Source organism: Triturus cristatus, chromosome 8 (assembly GCF_964204655.1).
Source record: "Triturus cristatus chromosome 8, aTriCri1.1, whole genome shotgun sequence".
Taxonomy (NCBI): Eukaryota; Metazoa; Chordata; class Amphibia; order Caudata; family Salamandridae; genus Triturus; species Triturus cristatus.
In genome coordinates this window covers 1183067804-1183088111 of record NC_140591.1, presented here as the reverse complement: position 1 = coordinate 1183088111, position 20308 = coordinate 1183067804, and the positions used below count along the sequence as shown (strand labels likewise).

Sequence of the window (20308 nt, the reverse complement as noted above, 5' to 3'; positions counted from 1 at the left end):
ATGCCTGATGCCTCCCAATCAGCCACCACGAAATCACCCGTTTATCAGTGCAGAACAGAACAAATGTGAAACCATCTAAAGTTTAGCCTAAAGTGAATCATAGAATAGACCAATGATCCACAACACACCAGTAAATATCCAACTGAATGGCTGAAAAAGAAGTGATTTTGAAGTAGTCAAGTCAAAGTCCAGACCTCCGCTCCAATGAGCTGCTGTGGCTGGACCTAAGAGAGCTGATACACTAGAACATGTAATGTTTACTTCAAGTATTGCAGCTAAAGGGGGGTTCCAAATGTTACTGAATCACACACTTAATGCTGATGGTTTTGTTTTGTTATAATAAATGATGACCATGAAATGTGTGTGTGTTGTCAACATGAGATTCGATTTATCTAATCTTAGGAATTAGCAAGGAATAGAAGAAGGTCAGATGTGTCTTAACTATTAAAACTATAGAACCATAAGGGGGTTTACTTTCTTTTTCACATCACTGTAGGTCACCAAACCCCTTTTGGGACCATACCTGGCGATGGGGCACCTGCTACACCTACATAATAAGTAGGAGGCATCAACTACCAGTTACATTTCCTTGTATGTACGTCAATTGTCTGTGACGTCTTCCCTCTTGGTTACTCTTCCCTGTAGGAACTAGCCTTGGTAAACAGGTAGGTTATAATCTCATAATAATAAATGATCCAGGTATGTGATGAGAATATGTACCAAGAGGCTAAAGTAAAATTATTTGTTCAGCAAGGGGGCATCAGTCTTTCCAGTACAGTACATATCCCAAGGCACCAGCGATATGCAACAGGTGTACTAAGGATCCCAAAGTCTGAAATCTATCAGCATAAAAAAAAGAAAAACATTAAAAAAAAAAATCGCACATCGTATAAAAGGGTTATTAAAACAAGGGCTAACATGGTGCCCCATATGTCATTTTAACCACTACTATCTAATAACAATCAAGTTTCAAATGGCAAAAAAAATTAATCACACATCACCTTCTGGTGGAAAGGGATGAATCTGTGTGCACTCTCGTCTGCAGCCCACTATGCACAAATGGTACTCTCAAATGAAGAGCATGTCAGGCCAAGATAACATCAAAAGAGCAATCCAGACCAATTAATGATATAGTAGCAGCAGGATTCAGCACATTCTTCCAACACACACATGTAGACACCAGATGAGACTCAAACAAACTTTCAGTTTGTATTTATTGAAAATATATTGCAGGTATAGAATTTAAAATCACAAAGTTTGTTAACAGATAGAAAAAGGAAGAGTATTAACAAGAGAGAAAAGCTTAATTTATAAATGTACTGAAAGAAAGCAAATAATTAATGGCATATATTCTCTTATTACAAACGAGTTGGAAGCAAAAGCTTATAAAATTATTTTGTGCCCTAGTCACCTTATTTAGTAGTGTGCAGTATGATTTGTATGGACAAATGAGAAGAGATTAAAGCTGTCAGTCGACCAGGTATAAAACAAACACTGTATGAATTAAACAAAATATATAGGGCTATACACCATTTCCTGTTTACCAGGCTTTTAATACCAAAAGTATAAAACTATTTAGATTAGAAAAATACGTGAATTTTACAAATGTCTATAGAAGATCTTAAGGGTACGTGGTTAAAATGCTGGTACAGAGTTCTGTAGTCTCAGTGATTGGACAAGAAGAATTAAAGCCATAATTGTTGCTAGTCAAATATTACTTCCATAACAAGGTTGCAAATAAGTTTTAATAAATATTCCTCTTCGTCTCTAGCATTTTACAAGACCACCAAGATTCTTAGTGGCAACTGCTTTTGCTGCTTAAAAGGCCATCGTGCGGATCGTTTTTTTTTCTTCTATGGAGGATATGTCCCAGTCGCTTTACAGCTTTAAGGGTTCCACAAAATTGAAAAGTATTTCCAGTCTGTCACTATTAATGCTTGTAAATAAAAACAGAGCATCCACTTTCAAAGAGGATTAGAAACTTACAAAAATAATGCGGTCCGGGTAATTTTATTTCAGTATATTTTAAAGTCTTGAATCCACAAAGCACTTTTAGCATACTGGCATTAAAAATATATAGCACTGAACAGCAAACTAGTTGCTTGCCAAAGACTGGTGGATAGGTGGCTGGAAACAACGGACATGTTCCACCGGGGTACCTTCTCCATCGCCGGCCTTCAAGTACTTGTCCAAGATGGTGAAGATCTCATCGTTCAATATCTGGAACTTGCGAATTCTCTCTACCATTTTCTTCAAGGGCTGAAAAATTAATTCAGATGCTCAGGAGATATGTGACGATATTACAGTACTGAATACTAACACAGACTTATTCTTGTACAATAATGCTTGAGGGTATATGAGATATTTCAACAAAATTGCAACAGTTAAACTGTGCTAATTTGACTGAACAACAGACAAACTGGGATATGGGGAGAAAGTGAAACAAGGAAACGCTGTCTAAAAGCGTATAGGCATTTTGGCATAATAGGACAATTGCAGGTAACCATCCCCCCCAAGTAATGTTGGTTCGATCTTTGCAAAAGACTGAAGTCTTAGAGCACAAGTTACTTACTTGTGTAACGATAGATCTGTAAGAGACATTAGTTAGTGATAGATTCCTTACCTTAGAATATCCCCAGGCGTCAGACTGGATCTGGAAAGTTTTTGTCAGCAGTACCCCTGCGCGTCGGTAGGCATCGTCGTACAGCTCCGCATACGTCGCTGGCGTCGTAGCTGCCGAGATGACGTCGTCAGAGCTACTTAGATGCGCCCACGCGAGCTGATGTCAGTTTTGTACACAACTTTTCTGCGCCAGTAGCGCAGAGCCATGCCAGAGACCGACTACTGGTGCAATAGAACTAGGGCCCTGAAAGGGATGACCTGAACCCTAGAGAACAGTTCGCAGAACGGGGAGGATGGGCGGGCGGTAAGGAATCTATCACCAACTAATGTCTCTTAATGATATATCGTCACACAAGTACGTAACTTGTGCATCTGAAAGAGACACGTTAGTGATAGATTCCTTACCTTAGAATACATACCCAAGCAATACCAACCCTGGTGGTGGGTCTGTGAAGTGAGATAACACCAGAAAGTCACGGAGAACTGAACAGCCAAAGAAACCGTCTCTCCGGACCTGACTGTCAAGGCAATAGTGCTTAGTGAAAGTATGCAACGAGGCCTAAGTGGCCGCCTGACAGATGTCTTGCAGGGGGACATCGCGTCCCAATGCTGTAGTAGCTGCCGTCGCCCTGGAAGAATGGGTGCGCAGCCCAACTGGAGGTTCCTTTTTAGCCAGAGAGTAACAGGCTTTAATGCACAAGACAACCCATCGGGAGATATTCCGCTTGTGCACAGCCCGGCCTTTCTTGGCGCCCACGTAGCCAACAAAGAGCTGGGTCATCCACCCAGAACTGTTGTGTGTGGGTGAGATAGAACGAGAGCGCACGTTTTGGGTCCAGACAGTGGAGCCTCTCCCCTTCTCTTGAAGGGTGCGGAGGCAGGAAGAAAGTGGGCAGAGTTACAGTTTGCCAGAGATGAAAGGCAGAGACTACTTTAGATAGAAAGGAGGAACGCGGTTGAAGCACAACCTTGTCTGGATGAATCGCCAGGAAAGGAGGTTTGCAGGAAAGAGCCTGGAGCTCACTCACCCACTGAGCGGAGGTGATGGCCACCAGGAAGACAGTTTTCAAAGTCAATAACCGCAAAGGACAGTTATGAAGAGGTTCAAAGGGAGTGCACATCAGATATGTGAGAACCAGGTTCAAATCCCATTGAGGCATCACAAAAGGAACAGAGGGAAAAGGTGAGTAATTCCTTTGAGAAATCGATTGACAACCAGGGACTGGAAAAGAGAGGGCTGATCAGGCAACCTAAGAAAGGCTGAAAGAGCAGAAAGGTAGCCCTTGATAGTGCCCAAAGCAGAGCCCTGCTGGGCCAAAGAAAGGAGGAACAATAGGACCTCAGAAAGAGGGGCAGCAAGAGGATCAACTGATTTTGCTGTGCACCATGCCACACATTTTTTCCACCGACAGGCATATACCGTTTTAGTGGAGGGACACCTGGCTGCCAGAATCACATTACAGACTTCGCGAGGCAAGTCAAATGGAATCAGCTGTCGCCGCTCAATCTCCACACAAGGAGGTGGACAGGTTCGGGTGGCAGTCAGATCGGGAGATCCACGCTCATAGTGAGTAGCTCGGGATACCAAACTCTTCGAGCCCAGTCCAGTGCTACAAGAATGACTTGGGCCCGGTCGCGCCTGATCTTCTTCAGCACTCTGGGCAGAAGTGGTATAGGCGGAAAGGCATACAACAGACCGCAACTCCACTCGCGACAAAAAGCGTTGCATAGCGAGTGCTGCCTTGGAAACTCCAACGCGCAGAATTGCTGACATTGCGTGTTCTCTTCGGTGGCGAATAGATCTAACCAAGGTTCTCCCCACAGCTGAAAGAGACCTTGCACCACCTCCGAGTGAAGACGCCATCGTGATCCAACATGCACCTTTGGCTGAGTTCATACGCCCTGGCGTTCAGGGTACCTGCCAGGTGTTGAACCACCAAGGAAATGCCTTGACGTTCCAGCCACGTCCAGAGACGTAGAGCCTCCTGACATAGGGTCCACGACCCCACCCCGCCCTGTTTGTTGCAGTACCATATGGCGGTGGTGTTGTCTGTGAACACCTGCACTACTCTCCCCTTGACAGAGGGAAGGAATGCTTTGAGTGCAAGTAGGATCGCCCTGAGCTCCAAAAGGTTGATATGGAGCTTGGACTCCGCCGGAGACCAGAGGCATCAGATCTCCGCCTCTCCCATGTGCCCGCCCCATTCGAGGAGGGACGTGTTCGTCACTACTTTGTGCTCCGGTTGGGGAAGGGAGAGGGATCTGCCGCTGACCCAACGCTGGTTCGTGAGCCACCACTGCAAGTCCTGTGCAATGCCCTCCAAAATCTGGACATAGTCTGACAGGTTCCCCCGATGCTGCGTCCACTGGAACTTCAGGTCCCACTGCAGAGCCCGCATATGCCATCTGACATGATCGATCAGCAGGATGCAGGTGGCCATGAGGCCCAGCAGCCTCAGGGTCTTCCTGACCGAAACCCAGGACCAGGGCCGAAAGATCGGAATCATAGCCTGAATGTCCTGGACTCGCTGTTCGGGAGGAAAAACCCGAAACTGCGCCATATCCAGAACTGCTCCGATGAAGAGGAGCTTCTGAGAGGGAATCGGGTGCGACTTTGGCATGTTGATGGAAAACCCCAGCAAATGCAGGAGGTTGGCCAGTGTCTGGAGGTGGGAGACGACTGCCTGGGTCGAGCCCGCCTTCAACAGCCAGTCGTTGAGATAGGGGAAGACTAAAACCCCTGATCTGCGCAGATGAGCTGCGATCACCGCCATCACACTCGAGGGGCGCTGGTAAGGCCAACAGGGAGCACGGTGAACTGAAAGTGTTCGTGGCCCACCGTGAACTGTAGATAACGCCAGTGGGCTGGCAGGATGGGGATATGAAAATAAGCATCCTGCAGGTCTAACGCTACCAGCCAGTCTTGCGGGTCTAGGGCAGACAGACCTGAGCAAGCGTGAGCATCTTGAACTTCTCCTTCCGGAGGTCTAAGATAGGGCGCAGACCTTTGTCCTTCTTCGGAACAAAGAAGTAGTGGGAGTAACAACCACGACCTACTTCTGGCATCGGAACGCGCTCGATGGCCCCCTTGGCCAAGAGGGCCGTAACTTCCTGCCGGAGAAGTGCCAAGTGTTCCCCTGACATGCGGTGGTACTGAGGTGGCATGGCTGGAGGGGTAGATTCAAAGGGGAGAGAGTAGCCCATGCGGACTATTTGCAGAATCCACCTACCGAGGTTATGGAGCGCCAGTGGGGAAGGTGATGGCGAATCCTGCCACCCACTGGCGTTAGGTGGGCCTGAAAAACCGGACTAGGAAGGTTTAGAGGCGGCAGCTGCAGGGGAGGTGGTGGACTAACCCGTCCACTGTCCCCGGGATCCACCACGGTGGGTCCCACATCCGCGGCTGCACTGAGACTGTGGCCGCGCAGCCTTGCGGGGTCTGAAAAGAACACGCCTGGGCACCCCGACCTTGACCTCGAAAGGACCGAAAAGCGGACCCCGAGGGAGTACGCGTGGTGGCGAGACCCAAGGACTGGGCCGTAACTCGAGAGTCCTTAAAGCGTTCCAGGGTGCTATCCGCCTTATCACCAAAGAGGCGTGTACCATCAAAGGCCATGGCCAACAGGGTATTCTGGACATCCCCAGAGAAGCCAGTAGTTTGGAGCAAAGCATAACGACGGAGCGCCACAGTTGTGGAAAGTGCCCTACCGAGAGAATCGGCCGTGTGAAGCCCACAACCCGGAGGAGCAGAAGGGAATGCACTCGGCGAGGCAGAAGCCTGGACAACCAGACTCTCAGGCGTGGGGTGTTGTGTGAGAAAGCTGGGATCACCCGGCGCCAGGCGATGGCGTCGCGCCACACCCTTGTCTACCGGAACTCCTGTGTTAGGTTTGATCCAGGTGCCCAACAGGATATCAGTAAGCGCTTCATTGAAGGGCAGTAACGGCTCCGCAGAGGACGACTGTGGCTGCAGGACCTCAGTCAGGAAATTGGTCCTGATGGGCACAGAAGGGAGCTCGAGGTTAAAAGCCTCAGCTGCCCTACGCAACACCACCGAAAAAGTCCCAACCTCCTCCGTGGCCACGGAAGAAGGGGACAGAGTACCAGGGTGTGGAGAGAAATCCAGATCCACTGGACCCTCCACATCGCCTTCCCATTCAGGCTCATCCTCGCATTGGGCCGCAAGAGGATCCTCAGACCCCTCCCAGTACTCCCCTTCATCCACCGGTTGCTGAAGAGACCGGTAAAGACTAGGTGCCCTGGGAAATGGGATAAACTCTCCTCTAAGAAATGGAATGAGAAGGTAAGAGACCAGTCCCGGTTCGGCACCATCCGGCGTCAGCGGCGGCGCCGCGCCCGGTGCCGAGGCCAGATCAAAGGCCGGAGCCGGCACCGAGGCCCGAGCCCAGGCCGTAACAGGTGGCGCCGCTGGATACGGTGCCGGTGTAGCCGAGGCCAGAGGCGGCGGCACGGAAGCAAAGCCTTCCGACGGATCCGCGGGGCCCGAAGGTGCTCCGGAGGGACCCGGCTGGGCAAACAAATGGCACAAGGCCGACATAAAGGTCTGCCCCTCGACATGCGGGCCCGGAAAGGGTGTGTAGGCCGCAGGCATCAATGGAGGCTCCAAAGGAGCCGCGGTTGAGTCACCGCCCGCCTCTCCACCGCATCCCGTGACCGGTGAGGGGTAGAGGAAGAGCGACATCGCTTTTTCGACTTTTTATGGCGCCTAGACTTACCTCTCCCGGATTCCGACGAGCGATGCTGATGGCTCCGTGACCGGACCCTCGAGCTCCCACGGGAGCGGGACCTTGATCGGCGCGGAACCGATTGTCGGACCTCCAACAATTTTCAGGAACGTTCCCGCAATGCTTTCGGCGCCATGGCCCAACAATCAGAGCACGTCTCGGGGTCATGGGCGTGCCCCAAGTAGAAGAGACACACGTCGTGAGGGTCCGATACTGACATGTTTTGACGGCAGGCCCTACAGGACTTAAACCAGGGCATCCCTATTGCACCAGGAGTCAAGTACACGACAAAACAAGTTGTCAGAATCCAAGTTTAAACTTTTAACTAGGGGTACCGCTCTCTCTCTCGGATCTGCGCTACTGCGCGGAAAAAGAAAAAACTGACATCAGCGCGCGTGGGCGCGTCTAAGTAGCTCGGACGACGTCATCTCGGCAGCTATGACGCCAGCGACGTACGCTGAGCCGTACGATGACGCCTACTGACGCGCAGGGGTACTGCTGACGAAAACTTTCCAGATCCAGTCTGACGGCTGGGGATATTCTAAGGTAAGGAATGTATCACTAACATGTCTCTTTCAGATACAATCTTCAATGTCATGGGAAGCACTAATAAGTTTACAAGAACTAACATCTCCACAGCCTCTCAAGGGAAGGATTCTTAAATGTTTTTGCAAAAACTAAAACTTAGATGTGCAAAACACACCAGTTCCTGCATAAGGAATAGTGAAACTGACAGAATGTGCAGGGGTGGATCTTTCTACAGTGGGAAAAGCAAGGAGAACCCCCAATATAATGAAAGTGTTAGGAAAGAGGTTCCTCAACTAGGAGTGTACAAGAACGGACTAAAACGTGCAAAGGCACACATACGTTCAATTTCCACATGAGTAATTGGTACAATTCCACCTGCAGAAATAGCCACTGATAAATCTCTATGCATATAGAAGTGTAGATTGCACAGGTCCAGGTGCAGGACCCTGCCCTGCTACTGCGACGGAGAATCCTGTTGAACTGGAAGCTTGATTGGAGGACAGATACTCACGCCCAGAAGTTCCGGGTACCACCAATCTGCAAATACTAGCATTACTTGGGCCCAGTTGTTTCGGATTTTTTTCAGAATTCAGAAAAGAAGAAGCAGAGGTGGGACATCGGACAGGAGTCCCATGTTCCATTCCAGCCAGAATGCCTCTCCTACTGAGCGTTCTTGCAGATGCTCCAGGCGCGCAAACCCTTTTGAGACTACATGCTCTCATCAGCGGTGAAAAGATCTACCCAGGGTTTTCCACACTGTCGGAAGATGCACTGCAACACCTCAGAATGTAGACGCTATTCGTAATCTGCCAGACACCGGTTGCTTAGGTCATCTGCTCTGGCATTCAAAGATCCCGCCAGGTGGTTTGCGATCAGGGAAATGTAGTGAGGCTCCAACCAACTCCAGAGGCACAGAGCCTCCTGGAAAAGGACCCAGCACCCTACTCTGCTCTGCTTTTTGCAGTACCACGTGGCTGTAGTGTTTTCTGTTTGAACCTACACCAGTCTCGCCTTGATGGATGCTAGGAAGGCCTTCAGAGCTAGATGAATGTAGCCAGGCTTCTGAGAGAGCCCTCTGACCACCACCTTCCCAGATGACTTCCACAACTCACTTGTGATTCATCCATCATCCCCATCAGATTTGGGTGGGGAAGGGAGAGGGGTAGCTGCTGGACCAATGGTGTTCGAGCAGAGTTGTCTCTACCATAAGATGGCATCCAACAGATTTCCTCATTGTTTGGCCCACTACAATTTCATATTCCATTGCAGCGCCCAAATCTCACTTGGGGTAGACTACCAGGAAGATGCAGGAGGCTAAGAGGCCGAGAAGCCTCAAAGCTGTTTTTACCGAGATCCAGGACTGAGGCTGAATCATCAGGAATGCCCTGGACTTATCGCTGCAGAGGGAAGTTGTTAGGCCTGGTCTAGGGTTATCCCAAAACCTTTTGCCTTACTCCACCTATTATTCTGATCTTCTTTTAGTTCGCTTTAGGACTCTGGGCATTTTACCACTGCTAATCAGTGCTAAAGTGCATGAGCTCTCTCCTCTAAACATGGTATGACTGGTTTACACATGTATGGCATATTTGATTTACTTGTAAGTCCCTTCTAAAGTGGTATCCCATATACCCAGGGCCTATGAATTAAATGCTACTAGTGGGCCTGCAGAACTGCTTGTGCCACCCATAGAAGTAGCCTTTAAAATCGGTCTCATCCCTGCCACTGTAGGACCTGTGTGCGCAGTTTACTGCCACTTTGACTTGGCATTTAAAACTACTTGCCAAGCCTTAAACTCCCCTTTTATTACACATAGGTCACCTCCTAAGGTAGGCCCTGGGTAGCCCTATGTGCAGGGTGCTGTGTAAGTAAAAGGTAGGACTGTGCCTTTATGTGTGGCATGTCCTGGTAGTGACAAACAGCCTATTTCGTTTTTCACTGCTGTGAGGCTCACTCTTCTCACAGACTAGCATTGGGAATTCCTTTATATATTTTTAAATGGTACTTCCTGATCAGAAAGAAGTGTCAAGTCCATGTTTGGTATGTTTAGAATAGTGGTGATAATAATCCTACTTACTTGTGTTGTTGGAATTTACATTACTATTTTAGAAATGCCATATTTTAGAAACGCCACTTTTAGAAAGTGGGCATTTCTCTGTGCTTATGACTTTGTGCTTTGCAGCCTGCCTCCACTAAATGTCAGGGCTAGGTGACTGCTACACTTGGTGCGTACTTTCCAGACAGCCAACACACAAGAAGGGCTGGGTGTGACAGGAATTACATCTGTATTCATCTGCATACTAATAGTCTTCATGGGCGGGTAGAGGGAGAGGTGGTTCACACTTAACTTTGAATAGGTTGTGTCCTGCCCTCACACAAAGGGCTGATTTACCTCCCACTGATCTGTGGAGCCAGGGATTAGTTGAAAGGAATTGTTGACCACTTCTAAGGGTTCTTTCGAAGTCACCCCTTCATCAAAGACATTACTGAGTATAAGTACTGGTGCTCTGACTCCATGTGTTAAGACACTGCGTGGGACTTATAACCAGACGTTGCTGGCTCTACAATCGGCACATTGTCAGAGGACTGCTGTGCTACCAGGAGGAATCGCCATTTGGACTACTTGCTTTGTTGGGCTGGCCTGCTGCCTGCTGTGCTGCTGGAGGCTCTGTGGCTCTGCAAAGTGACATGATGTGTTGGGCAGTCTGTTCCCCTTGTGCCCCCCAAGTGCTCTCTGAGGGCCTGTTGGCTTTCACTCCCCCCTGTTCTGGTAATCTCAGGGCCAGAAAAGACTGCCTGCCAACCCCTCTGCCTTGGGACTCTACATTTTGGGAGTCCCACAGCAGTGGGCTATGTGAGGAGCTGTGACCAGCTGCTCCTCGCATAAGAAACTCTCCAAATCATTGCTTGGTGGAGCACTGCTGAGGGCTGACAGAAAGCATGTGTGGTGCGCTTCTGGGCAGAGTGGATGGAATCGAATCCTTGGGGGCTCAGCTGCTCTTGCCCTGCCCCCCCCCCACTTTTGTTTCCTATTGGGGGCTTACCGCCTGGAGGGACGCACCATGGTGAGAAAGCTGCAGCGCCTCTCTGCGTGGCCCCCGTGGAAGCCTCGATGGCAAGAGATCCTAGAGGCTGACAATGTCAGCACTACCTCCCCCTTGCTACTATCCAAGTAACTGCCATATTTATGAATCATATTGTTCTGGTCTTGTTTTATGTATAATATCTTTTTTTATATAATTCCGGTGTGGAGTCTCTTTTGGTGGTGTATTCATTGTGTTGCTGTGTGAATGTGTTGTTATGTTATGTTATGTTATGTTAGTGCTATTTGTATTGCGCACGGCTGCTCCAGCGAAGGAGCGTCCCGGCGCACCGACAAGGTGGCGAACACAACACAACTGGGGAACAGAAATAATTATTAAGAAATTGGGGAGTGCAGGATTTAACAAAGCTCAGAAAATAAATGAGTTTTAGCGGCCTTGCGGAAGGAGAGCAGGTCACCAAAGGTCCGGAGTTTCAAAGGGAGAGCGTTCCAGAGTGCGGCTGCCCGCACCTTAAAAGAGCGACCCCCCACCCGACTGAGTTTGAACCGAGGGGCTACCGCTAATTCTTGGTCTAGCGAGCGCAGAGTGCGGCCCGGGATGTAAGGGCGCAAGAGTTGGTGCAGTAAGGGAAGTGATAGGCCCTTCAGAATTTTGAAGGAAAGGCACAAAACTTTAAAGTGGATCCGCTGCCTAACGGGTAACCAATGCAAGGCTCGCAAAGATTGACCGGCCGAGCAAAACCTAGGAAGACCTATGATCGCTCTGGCCGCAGCGTTCTGCACTCTTTGAAGTCGGGTTAACTCAGCCTGGTTTAATCCTATAAAAAGGGAGCTGGCATAGTCCAGCCGTGCCAAAACCGTTGCTTGCACCACCAATTGACGAGTTGCGGCATCGAAGTATTTAAGGGCAGGGCGCAGATTGCGCAGGATGCCGAAGCAGCAAGCCGCCGTCCTTTTGGTGTGGCCAACGAAGTTGAGGGAAGGGTCCAGCCAAACACCAAGGTTTTTGATCTCCGCAACCGGAGTGGGGGTCGGCCCCAACTCAGAGGGCCACCAAGTATCTCCCCATAGGTCCGTCCGCTTCCCAAAGATCATCACCTCCGTTTTTTTGGCGTTTAGTTGGAGACAGTTGGACGTCATCCAACCAGCCACCGCCCTGAGTCCTTCTCTGAATCTTGGGGCATCCACCCCCGAGTCCCCGCTGATCGTGACCGCTAGCTGGGTGTCATCTGCGTACGACACCATGGTCATACCACAGAGCTTCACAACCTCAGCCAGCGGCCTCACGTAGATGTTAAACAACGTGGGGCTCAGTGAGGAACCCTGTGGGACCCCAAGAGACAGACGATGACATTTGGACTGGTAGGGCGGGGACGCCACACAGAAGGAACGATCCCTGAGAAACGAACGGAACCACTGGTGTGCAGTGCCGATCACCCCTATCTCCTCAAGACGTTGCAGGAGAATGTCATGGGAGACCGTGTCAAAGGCGGCGCTTAGGTCTAACACTTTACACATTGTGTAGGAAAGCAGGATCTGTTTTCATAGTTACCCCACTTTTTGCTGGTGTCAGTATGTTTTTTGACTAGTCTGGCCGGGATCCTGCTAATCAGGACCCCAGCCACTGTGCTTCTTCCCTAAATTTGCATTGGTAAGTACTTTGGTACCTTCACAATTGGCTAGTGGTGTACCCATGCAAGTCCATAGTCTATGGTACGAAGGTACCCAGGGCATAGGTACATCAGTGGTCTCCCATGGGCTGCAGCATGTATTATGCCACCCATGAGAGACTACTAAAACTGTGACTACCGGCATGCCATTGCATTCTGTGTAAGCTGGTGCTAGCATCATTTACGACAGATATTAGTTTTCTTATATCTAAGGTCACTGCTGCACTTAAAAAAAGTCAGGGTGCTGGAGTATAAGTGTGATGGTGCCCTGCATGAGCAGGGGACCCCCTACAAACCCCAGAGTCGATTCTCCAGGCTTTGTAAGTGCAGTCAGCCATTTTGATTCATATAGTGGCCATGCGTCATTACACCATGGCAAACCATATATTGGCTGTGCCGAACATGTTGGAATCATTCCCCACCACCGTTACCGGTGTTGGAGATATGATTCCATGCACTGAAGGGCCCCTTCGGGAAGCCCCCAGTACTCCCGGTAACAGCCTTCCAGGGTCTACCAGCAAGCTGGTGCTACTGCCGACCCCAGACACTATTCTGCCCTCCTGCTGCTGAGCTGCGCTTGATTAGGGGAAGGTAGAACAATAGGTTTCCTGTCATAGGGAGGTATGACCACCCCCCAGACAGGACTTTGTGTACTGGGCAGGAGTGGGGGCGCTTGCGAGTGCCACCAGACTGCTTTGAAGGACATACTATAGTTAGAACCAATTCTGGGAGCCCTTTGCTCCCGGTCTGGCACAAAACTGGACAAAGGACATGGGAGTATCCTCCCCTCCGTCCTGCCCCTCCTCTAGGAGGGACCTCTGAGTCATCCTAATCCCTTACCTAGGGTATAAAAGGACTTACCTGTGGGTGGGTCCTCAGATTCGTCATGGGACAAGACTCAAGCCTGAAACTACGTCACTCCTAAACCGTCTGGACACTTGGACTTCGCCTGGAACCCAGACTGCATCAAGGAAGACTTCTGTTGCTCCTGGTCTCGCTGTTCTGCAAGTCTTCTTCTTTGCCTGTGTCAGTGGTACTTCTAGGATCTTCAACACCTGTGTGCATCAAGAACATCCAAAGTAATCTCCCTTGGAGTGAAGAAGTCACTCCCCTGCATCTGCAGGTACCGTAACAAAGCTGCCCGGTCTGCTGCTCCTGATGTCCAACAGACTTCGAAAAGGCCTAGCAACACAGGTGGTGGTTCTGCAATTCCATCGAGGCCTAACCTGTCCTCTCTCAAGTTTTGAGTCCAGTATCCCTTGTCGGAACTGGTGGGACCGAACCTCTGTGCACCGCGTCGCCTTGCTTATTGCCAAGGCTTGTTGGCTCTGCACTTCAGAGATATTCAGGCTACAAGAAGCTCCAGCCTCTCTTCCTGCCAAGATCTTCGTCCTCACTGTATTTTCTGCACAGTGGGCCTTCATCTTTGGTGAGCTGCTCGAGGTCCTCTTACGACTCCTGTACCTTTGGCCTGTGGGTCCTCTTGGGGGTCTTCTCTTGCTTCAGTGGGCTCCCCTGCTTGCTCTGGGCTTGCTCCGACTCAACTGCACTTGGTGAATCCCTTGGACCTTGCTGGTCCCAACGTTGCTCCTTCATCGTTTTACACGTCTGTTACTGCTGCCAAGGCTTGTTGATGCTCCTGCCGGACACTGACCCACTGGTTCTCGACTTCTGACGTGGGACAGCTCGTGAACGGCTCCTGGTGTTCCTCAATATTGCCTGGTCCTCACAGCTGCTACGACAAGGTCACTGTCATCACTCCTGAATCTACGTCATCGGTGGTCATTGCTTTCGTGCCTCATGGTCACCTCTGAGTGGCATAGACTCTGTCCCCTCTGCTTGCCGGTTCTTCTCTTCAAGAATCCACCCTTGCGGAGCAGATGGCAGCGGCGACTGCCGCCAACAGCGTCGCTCCCCTCCACACTCTGCCTCAGACTATCAAGGGCCCACAGGATGATTGTGGACACTGCTGCACAGGCTGGGACTATGTGGTAATTCTTTGGCCCCTCATGTGCATTCACTAATGTTTTACCCTACGGGTCTATTGGCCGGGGCAGACTACAGGTCTAAGGAATGGTTGGCTGAGGGAATGGGGTTGCTCATGTTCCCGAAGTTACCAAGGGTGGGCGCATGGCACTCTGCAAGTTAGGGGTGGCGGGGAGTTTAGGCCCGTCGTGCAGGGAGGCAGGGTGGGGGTGGGGTTGGGGGGATCCAGTTTGGGCGGGGAAGGAGCTGTCTGTTAAGTGTGTTTTATTTGTTTTTTGCATTGGTGCACTGCAACAATTGGTATTCAGGAAATATGCTTGGTCCTAAAGTCTTTCTTACATGTGATCTCTATTTACGCTGGCTCTGGCACTCTTCTGATCCATCCATTGCTCTGTGGGGGAGGGTCCCGGATGTCTCCACTGGATAGGCCCTTTTAATGATTGTTTTTCCATGGATAGTTCTCGATGGCGACTGGTATAGGTCTTAAGGTATCCACTTGGAATGTCAACGGCTTAGGGGACAAGATTAAGAGGGGTATGGTTTTTGCAATATGTCAAACGGCATGAACTTGATATTGTATTGCTTCAAGAGACACATTTGGTGGGGAACTCATGCACGGCTCTAAATAGAAAAGGGTACCGCCTGATAGTGCACTCTGGATTCACATTGGGCTCCAGAGGAGTGAGGGTTCTTCTCCGAAAAGGCTGTCCCTATATCCCACACAACATCTGGACAGATACCCAAGGACGGTACTCAGCGGTCACGGGCACCTGGGAGGGACGGGTCCTTAATGTAGTCTCTGTGTATGTGGAGGGGGTGTTAATACTGGGGGGCGACTTTAATTTACAGATGAAAGGCTCTCATGATCGACTTCCGCCCCGAGATGACCCGCCACGTGGCTCGCAACTCCAGACATTTGCTAATGCCCTGGGGGTGGTTGACATATGGAGGTGGTTAAACCCCTCATACACACACTTTACATTTCAATCGGGAGTACATGGTAGTCAATCTCGCATTGACTACATGTTTACCCATGCCCAGGATATACACGCCTTTACTAATTCGCACTGTCTGGCACAAGGGATATCTGATCACTCTCCTATCCTCACTTCCTTTGGCATACAGCGCGCCATGCGCCCCGGCCCTATAGTGATACAGCCTTGGGCGCTAAAGATACATCACATCAGGCATAACCACCTGAAGGATACCGACTACTATTCTGCTGAAAATGTGGGGTCTGTTGCCTCGGCCGCGACCCTGTGGGGGGCATTTGGAGTGGTCAAAAAGGGCAGGGTGCTGTCACTACTGGTGGGACACAGGCTTGAGCGCTCCCGCAGGACGGTCCAAATGGAGACAGACACATTGGCCATGGAGCTGGTTGTATCACAAAATCCTAATCCCGCTATCCAGCACAGTCTCCAAATTAAACGTCAGGATTATAAGCAGCTACTTTTGGAGGAGGCCATGATGTGTTCATTGTCTACCCGCCACCAGATTTATGAACATGGCGAACGCCATGTTAAACTCCTGGCGTGGCTGGAACGCAAGAAGCAGGCAGCGCGGTGGGTTCACACAATAACTGGCCCCAGTGGTACACTTCTTACTGACCCTAAAGTGATTGCTGATACTTTCGCATCATACTTTGAGGAGGTCTATAGGGCCCCGGAGACCTCGCAGGCCGCGCTGGCGGCTGATCTCCTAGCCACCATCAATATGGCGTGTATCTCCCCACACGACAGGGACGCCTTAGCGGCGAATATTACTGAGACTGAGATTCAAACAGCCATACAAGATGTCCGCTCCGGCAAGGCAATGGGTCCTAACGGACTTCCCATCGAGCTCTTCAAACCCATGGCGACCAAACTAGCACCCCATTTGTTGAACTTGTACGAGGAATGCCACGACTTGGGACTCCTCCCCGCTGAGATTCGCACTGCCGCTATAGTTGCCATTCTCAAACGTAACAAGCCTGCTGAGGAATGCGGGTCGTACCGCCCCATCTCCCTCCTCAAAGTTGAAGTCAAAATCCTTGCCAAGCTCCTGGACAACAGTCTCCTTCCTTATATCACCGAACTGATCCATCCAGACCAGTCCGGCTTCATGCCGGGAAGAAACACGGCCAGGAATCTGCGTCGCATACATGGGTCCCTGGATAGGCTTAACACCATCGAAGAGGAAGCGATCCTGCTTTCCCTAGATGCCACTATAGCATTTGATACCATCGAATGGGGTTTTCTCTTCGCCGTGTTGAAACGCATGGGGTTTGGGCCCAAGCTGATTGGCTGGATTAGGCTATTATACACGCAACCCACAGCCCACATCACCGTGAACAATCATCGATCCGCCACTTTCCCCCTCCGACGGGGCACGAGGCAGGGATGCCCGTTGTCCCCGCTTCTTTTTGCCTTGGTGTTGGAGCCCCTGGCCGTTTGGATCAGGGGTGATCCAGAAATAAGGGGACTCAAATGGGTGGATGACCATGAAGATCACATCTCGCTTTACGCGGATGATACTCTCCTCTATTTGGCCTCTCCAACCTGCACGTTGCAGAGGGTACTTCAAATTTTCCACATATTTGGTGCACACTCGGGATATCGGATTAATTGGTCCAAGTCCCAGATGTATGTCCTGTTGGGCGAGCTCCCATCCAACCCACAAGGCTATGAGATTCCGGTTGCAACCCAAGGCTTTCGATACGTGGGCATCTTTGTCACTTATGACGCTCACATTTTCTTCGAGAGAAACTTGCTGGGGCCCCTCCAACGTCTAAAATCTGATGCCAGACAATGGCGATCTCTCCCTCTCACTCTCTTGGGCGAACGTCCCTATTTAAGATGCTCGCGCTTCTGCACTTCCTCTATGCGCTACAAAATGCTCCCAATCCCAGCCCAGACTCATATTTTTCCCAAATCGACGGTATGGTGCGGGGATTACTGTGAAGAAACTGACCATGAGGTGGTACGACGGGGGCATAGCGTTGCCAGACATACGACTCTATTACCAAGCTTCGCAACTCACTCCGATTAATAGATGAGTGTTCGGTCCATACGATGATCCTAATTTTAGCACTGCTCACTGGCTCATGGGGGCGCGGGGGGTGTTTATAACAGGGCGCTATATACCAATACCGATGCAGTTGTATCCCCCCCATTGGTAACCTAAATGACTGTGTCTTTGTCACCGTATCATTCCATTGTACCACTGCATTTATTATCTTGGTCTATATTGCATGTTATACAGGAATGGACGCCTGCCGGAGGCACCGTGTTGAGTTAATATCTTTCTATTGTACGAACTGTGATGATGTCGAGGTTTTGTTTTGGACCTTCCTTTATGACTGTATCATGCTGTGCACTGCTGCTTTTGTTTGTTGCAAATAAAAATAGTTTAAAAAAAAAAAAGAAAGAAAAAAAAAAAAAGGAATCCACCCTTGGATTCCACCGTACTCTTGCACAGTCTTTTCGGAAGTTCCCCATTGTGGTCTACAGCGGTTTCAGACATCACTTCGGACCTATGCACCCGGCTTCCCTGGTGTAGGTATCTGGTTCCTGGGGTATCCAAGGGTGGGGTGACTCCCAAACGTCTGTCTTCCACAGGGTTTCTTCAGGGTCCACTGGGAAGAGTCCTTCTTCTTTAAAACGGCAACCGCGACTTTCCCGTTGACTTGTATTGAGTACTCGGCTGTGTTTCCACTCTGCACACAGCCTCCATGGGTATATACCTTGGGTGGTTCCTTGTGTCCCCAGCTCTTCTGAATCTCCTGGTCCAAGTCCCGACTTTGGTTGCAGTTCGCATTCCATTTTCTTAGTATATGGTTTTGTCTCTCCCTGAAGAGCACTGTGTATTGTGCTTATTTACTTGTTTCCAATTGAAGTATTTTGTGTATTTGTGTTGATATCTCTGGGTAGGAGATATAACAATGTGTTAGTGAGTGTTGTATAATAAAGACATTTTTATAAATACACTGGGTGGTTCTTTTTCATTTAATCTACACTATACGATTAGATCTGGTAAAACAAGCTGCTTAACACTCCTTCTGGACTAAGCCCGAAGGCTGCTCTCCACAGTTAACACTTAGAGAGCTTTCTATGGTGGTCTATGACCATTAAAATCACAAAAAGGGTTGTCTGGATTAGTGCAGGGTGCTTCACTTAAACAAGTGTACACCATATACTAAGCCATCCTCCTACACATTGCCTCTGATAAGCCTGCCTGCTCTGCTCCATGCTGCCAGAGGATGAGCACAGGTTTTCTGGGGTGTGTAACTGACTTGCCCTGACTAAAGTGGTGGGTTCTGCCTGGCTTAGGTGCATACTCTAGCCAACCAGAAACCCCATTTCTAACAGAAAGCTTTCAACTGCATTGTATCTAGGGCAGTTCCAATGGATGGCAGCTTCTGCAAAGGAGCCAGGTGCAATTTCTGCTTGCTGATCATGAACCCCAAAGATGACAAGAGGTTCATCTAGAGGAGGTCTATGATTGACTGTGGCGAGCCCGTTTTCAACAGCCAGTCTTTGAGTTAGGAGAAAACTGGCAATTCCGAGTTCCAAAACTGTGCTGCTACCACAGGCCAAAGGAGAGCACTGCAAACTGTAAATGCTCCTGAACGACCTTGAACCTCAGGTGATGTCAGTAGGACTGCATGGCAGGTATATGAAAATACATGTACTGCAGTTCCAAAGACACATTCCGGTCTGCCAAGTTCTGAGCAGCCAAGATCTGTGCAAGCATGAGCATTTTAAATGTGTTCTTCTGCAGGAAGGAACACAGAGGTTGAAGGTCAGGAACCCTCTTGCATCACTTTTGCAGAGTAACAATGGTAACTCCTGTTACAGAATGGAGCGGTGCTCCTTTAGAAATTGGTTGGCTGTGGGGGGAAAGGTTGGCATAGCAAAAAGAAACGATAGGGCATAGCCATGCTGAATGATTTGTATGACCCATCTGTCGGGTTTGATGCATCGCCACCTGTTAGGAAATACTGAATCCTACCCTTCATAGGATGGGTGTGCGCCAATAAGGGCAAACTAAAATAGCTTAGTGACTTTGTAGCAGGGTAAGGGGACTGGGAGGACTGGTATCCTTGCTGACCTGCGCACTGCCAGTCAGACCCACATCCCAGGCCTCGAACAGACCAGGGTGCCTGCTGCAGTGGTTAGGTCAGCTATAACTGTCTATATGCCAGCTCTTGGAGTGACCTCTGAATTTTCTGAACTAATGTATGAACTGTTTGGTAGGGGTCAAGAGACCTAGCGAGCATACAGTAGCTCTACTGTTCTTAAAACGCCCTAAGATAGAATTAGCTTTTTCACCAAAAAGGTGTGAGCCATCAAAGAGCATATCTATGAGAGAGGCTTGTACATCTCCAGAAACTCCTCTAGACATGGCAGCGGAGCACAATGCTGGTGCAGCTGCTCTTTCCAGGCAATCAGGTCAGCATGATTCATGTAACTGGCCAATTCTTGACCATCATGAATTGTTTGAACTAGAAAGGTTCTAAGGTCTTCTGGGACTGAAGGAATTGTTTCGCTAGCCTTGTCTCAGAGGGCATTTGTGTAGTGACCAAACAAAGAAACTGCATTGACCGAGCTCAATGCAAGGCTAGCTGAGAAGAACATTTGTTATCCAAACATCTCAATACTCTTGGAATCCCTAGTCATGGGGAATGAGATTGGGGTTCATCTTGCTGGTTGAAGCCTGAACAACCAGGCTCTCTGGGC

The 20308-nt window shown here is 49.6% G+C and overlaps 1 protein-coding gene across 2 annotated transcripts in view; it reads right to left on the bottom strand.

The window, feature by feature from the left end:
• Positions 1 to 1197: 1197 nt before the first annotated feature.
• CYFIP1 (cytoplasmic FMR1 interacting protein 1) overlaps positions 1198 to 20308 on the bottom strand; it is a 517233-nt gene continuing 498122 nt past the window's right edge. For both annotated transcript variants that reach the window (XM_085622863.1, XM_085622862.1), the window contains exon 31: positions 1198 to 2259. In XM_085622863.1, coding sequence (XP_085478989.1) covers positions 2095 to 2259 — 165 coding nt within the window. In that variant the 3' untranslated portion in view covers positions 1198 to 2094. The remainder of the gene's footprint in view (positions 2260 to 20308) is intronic.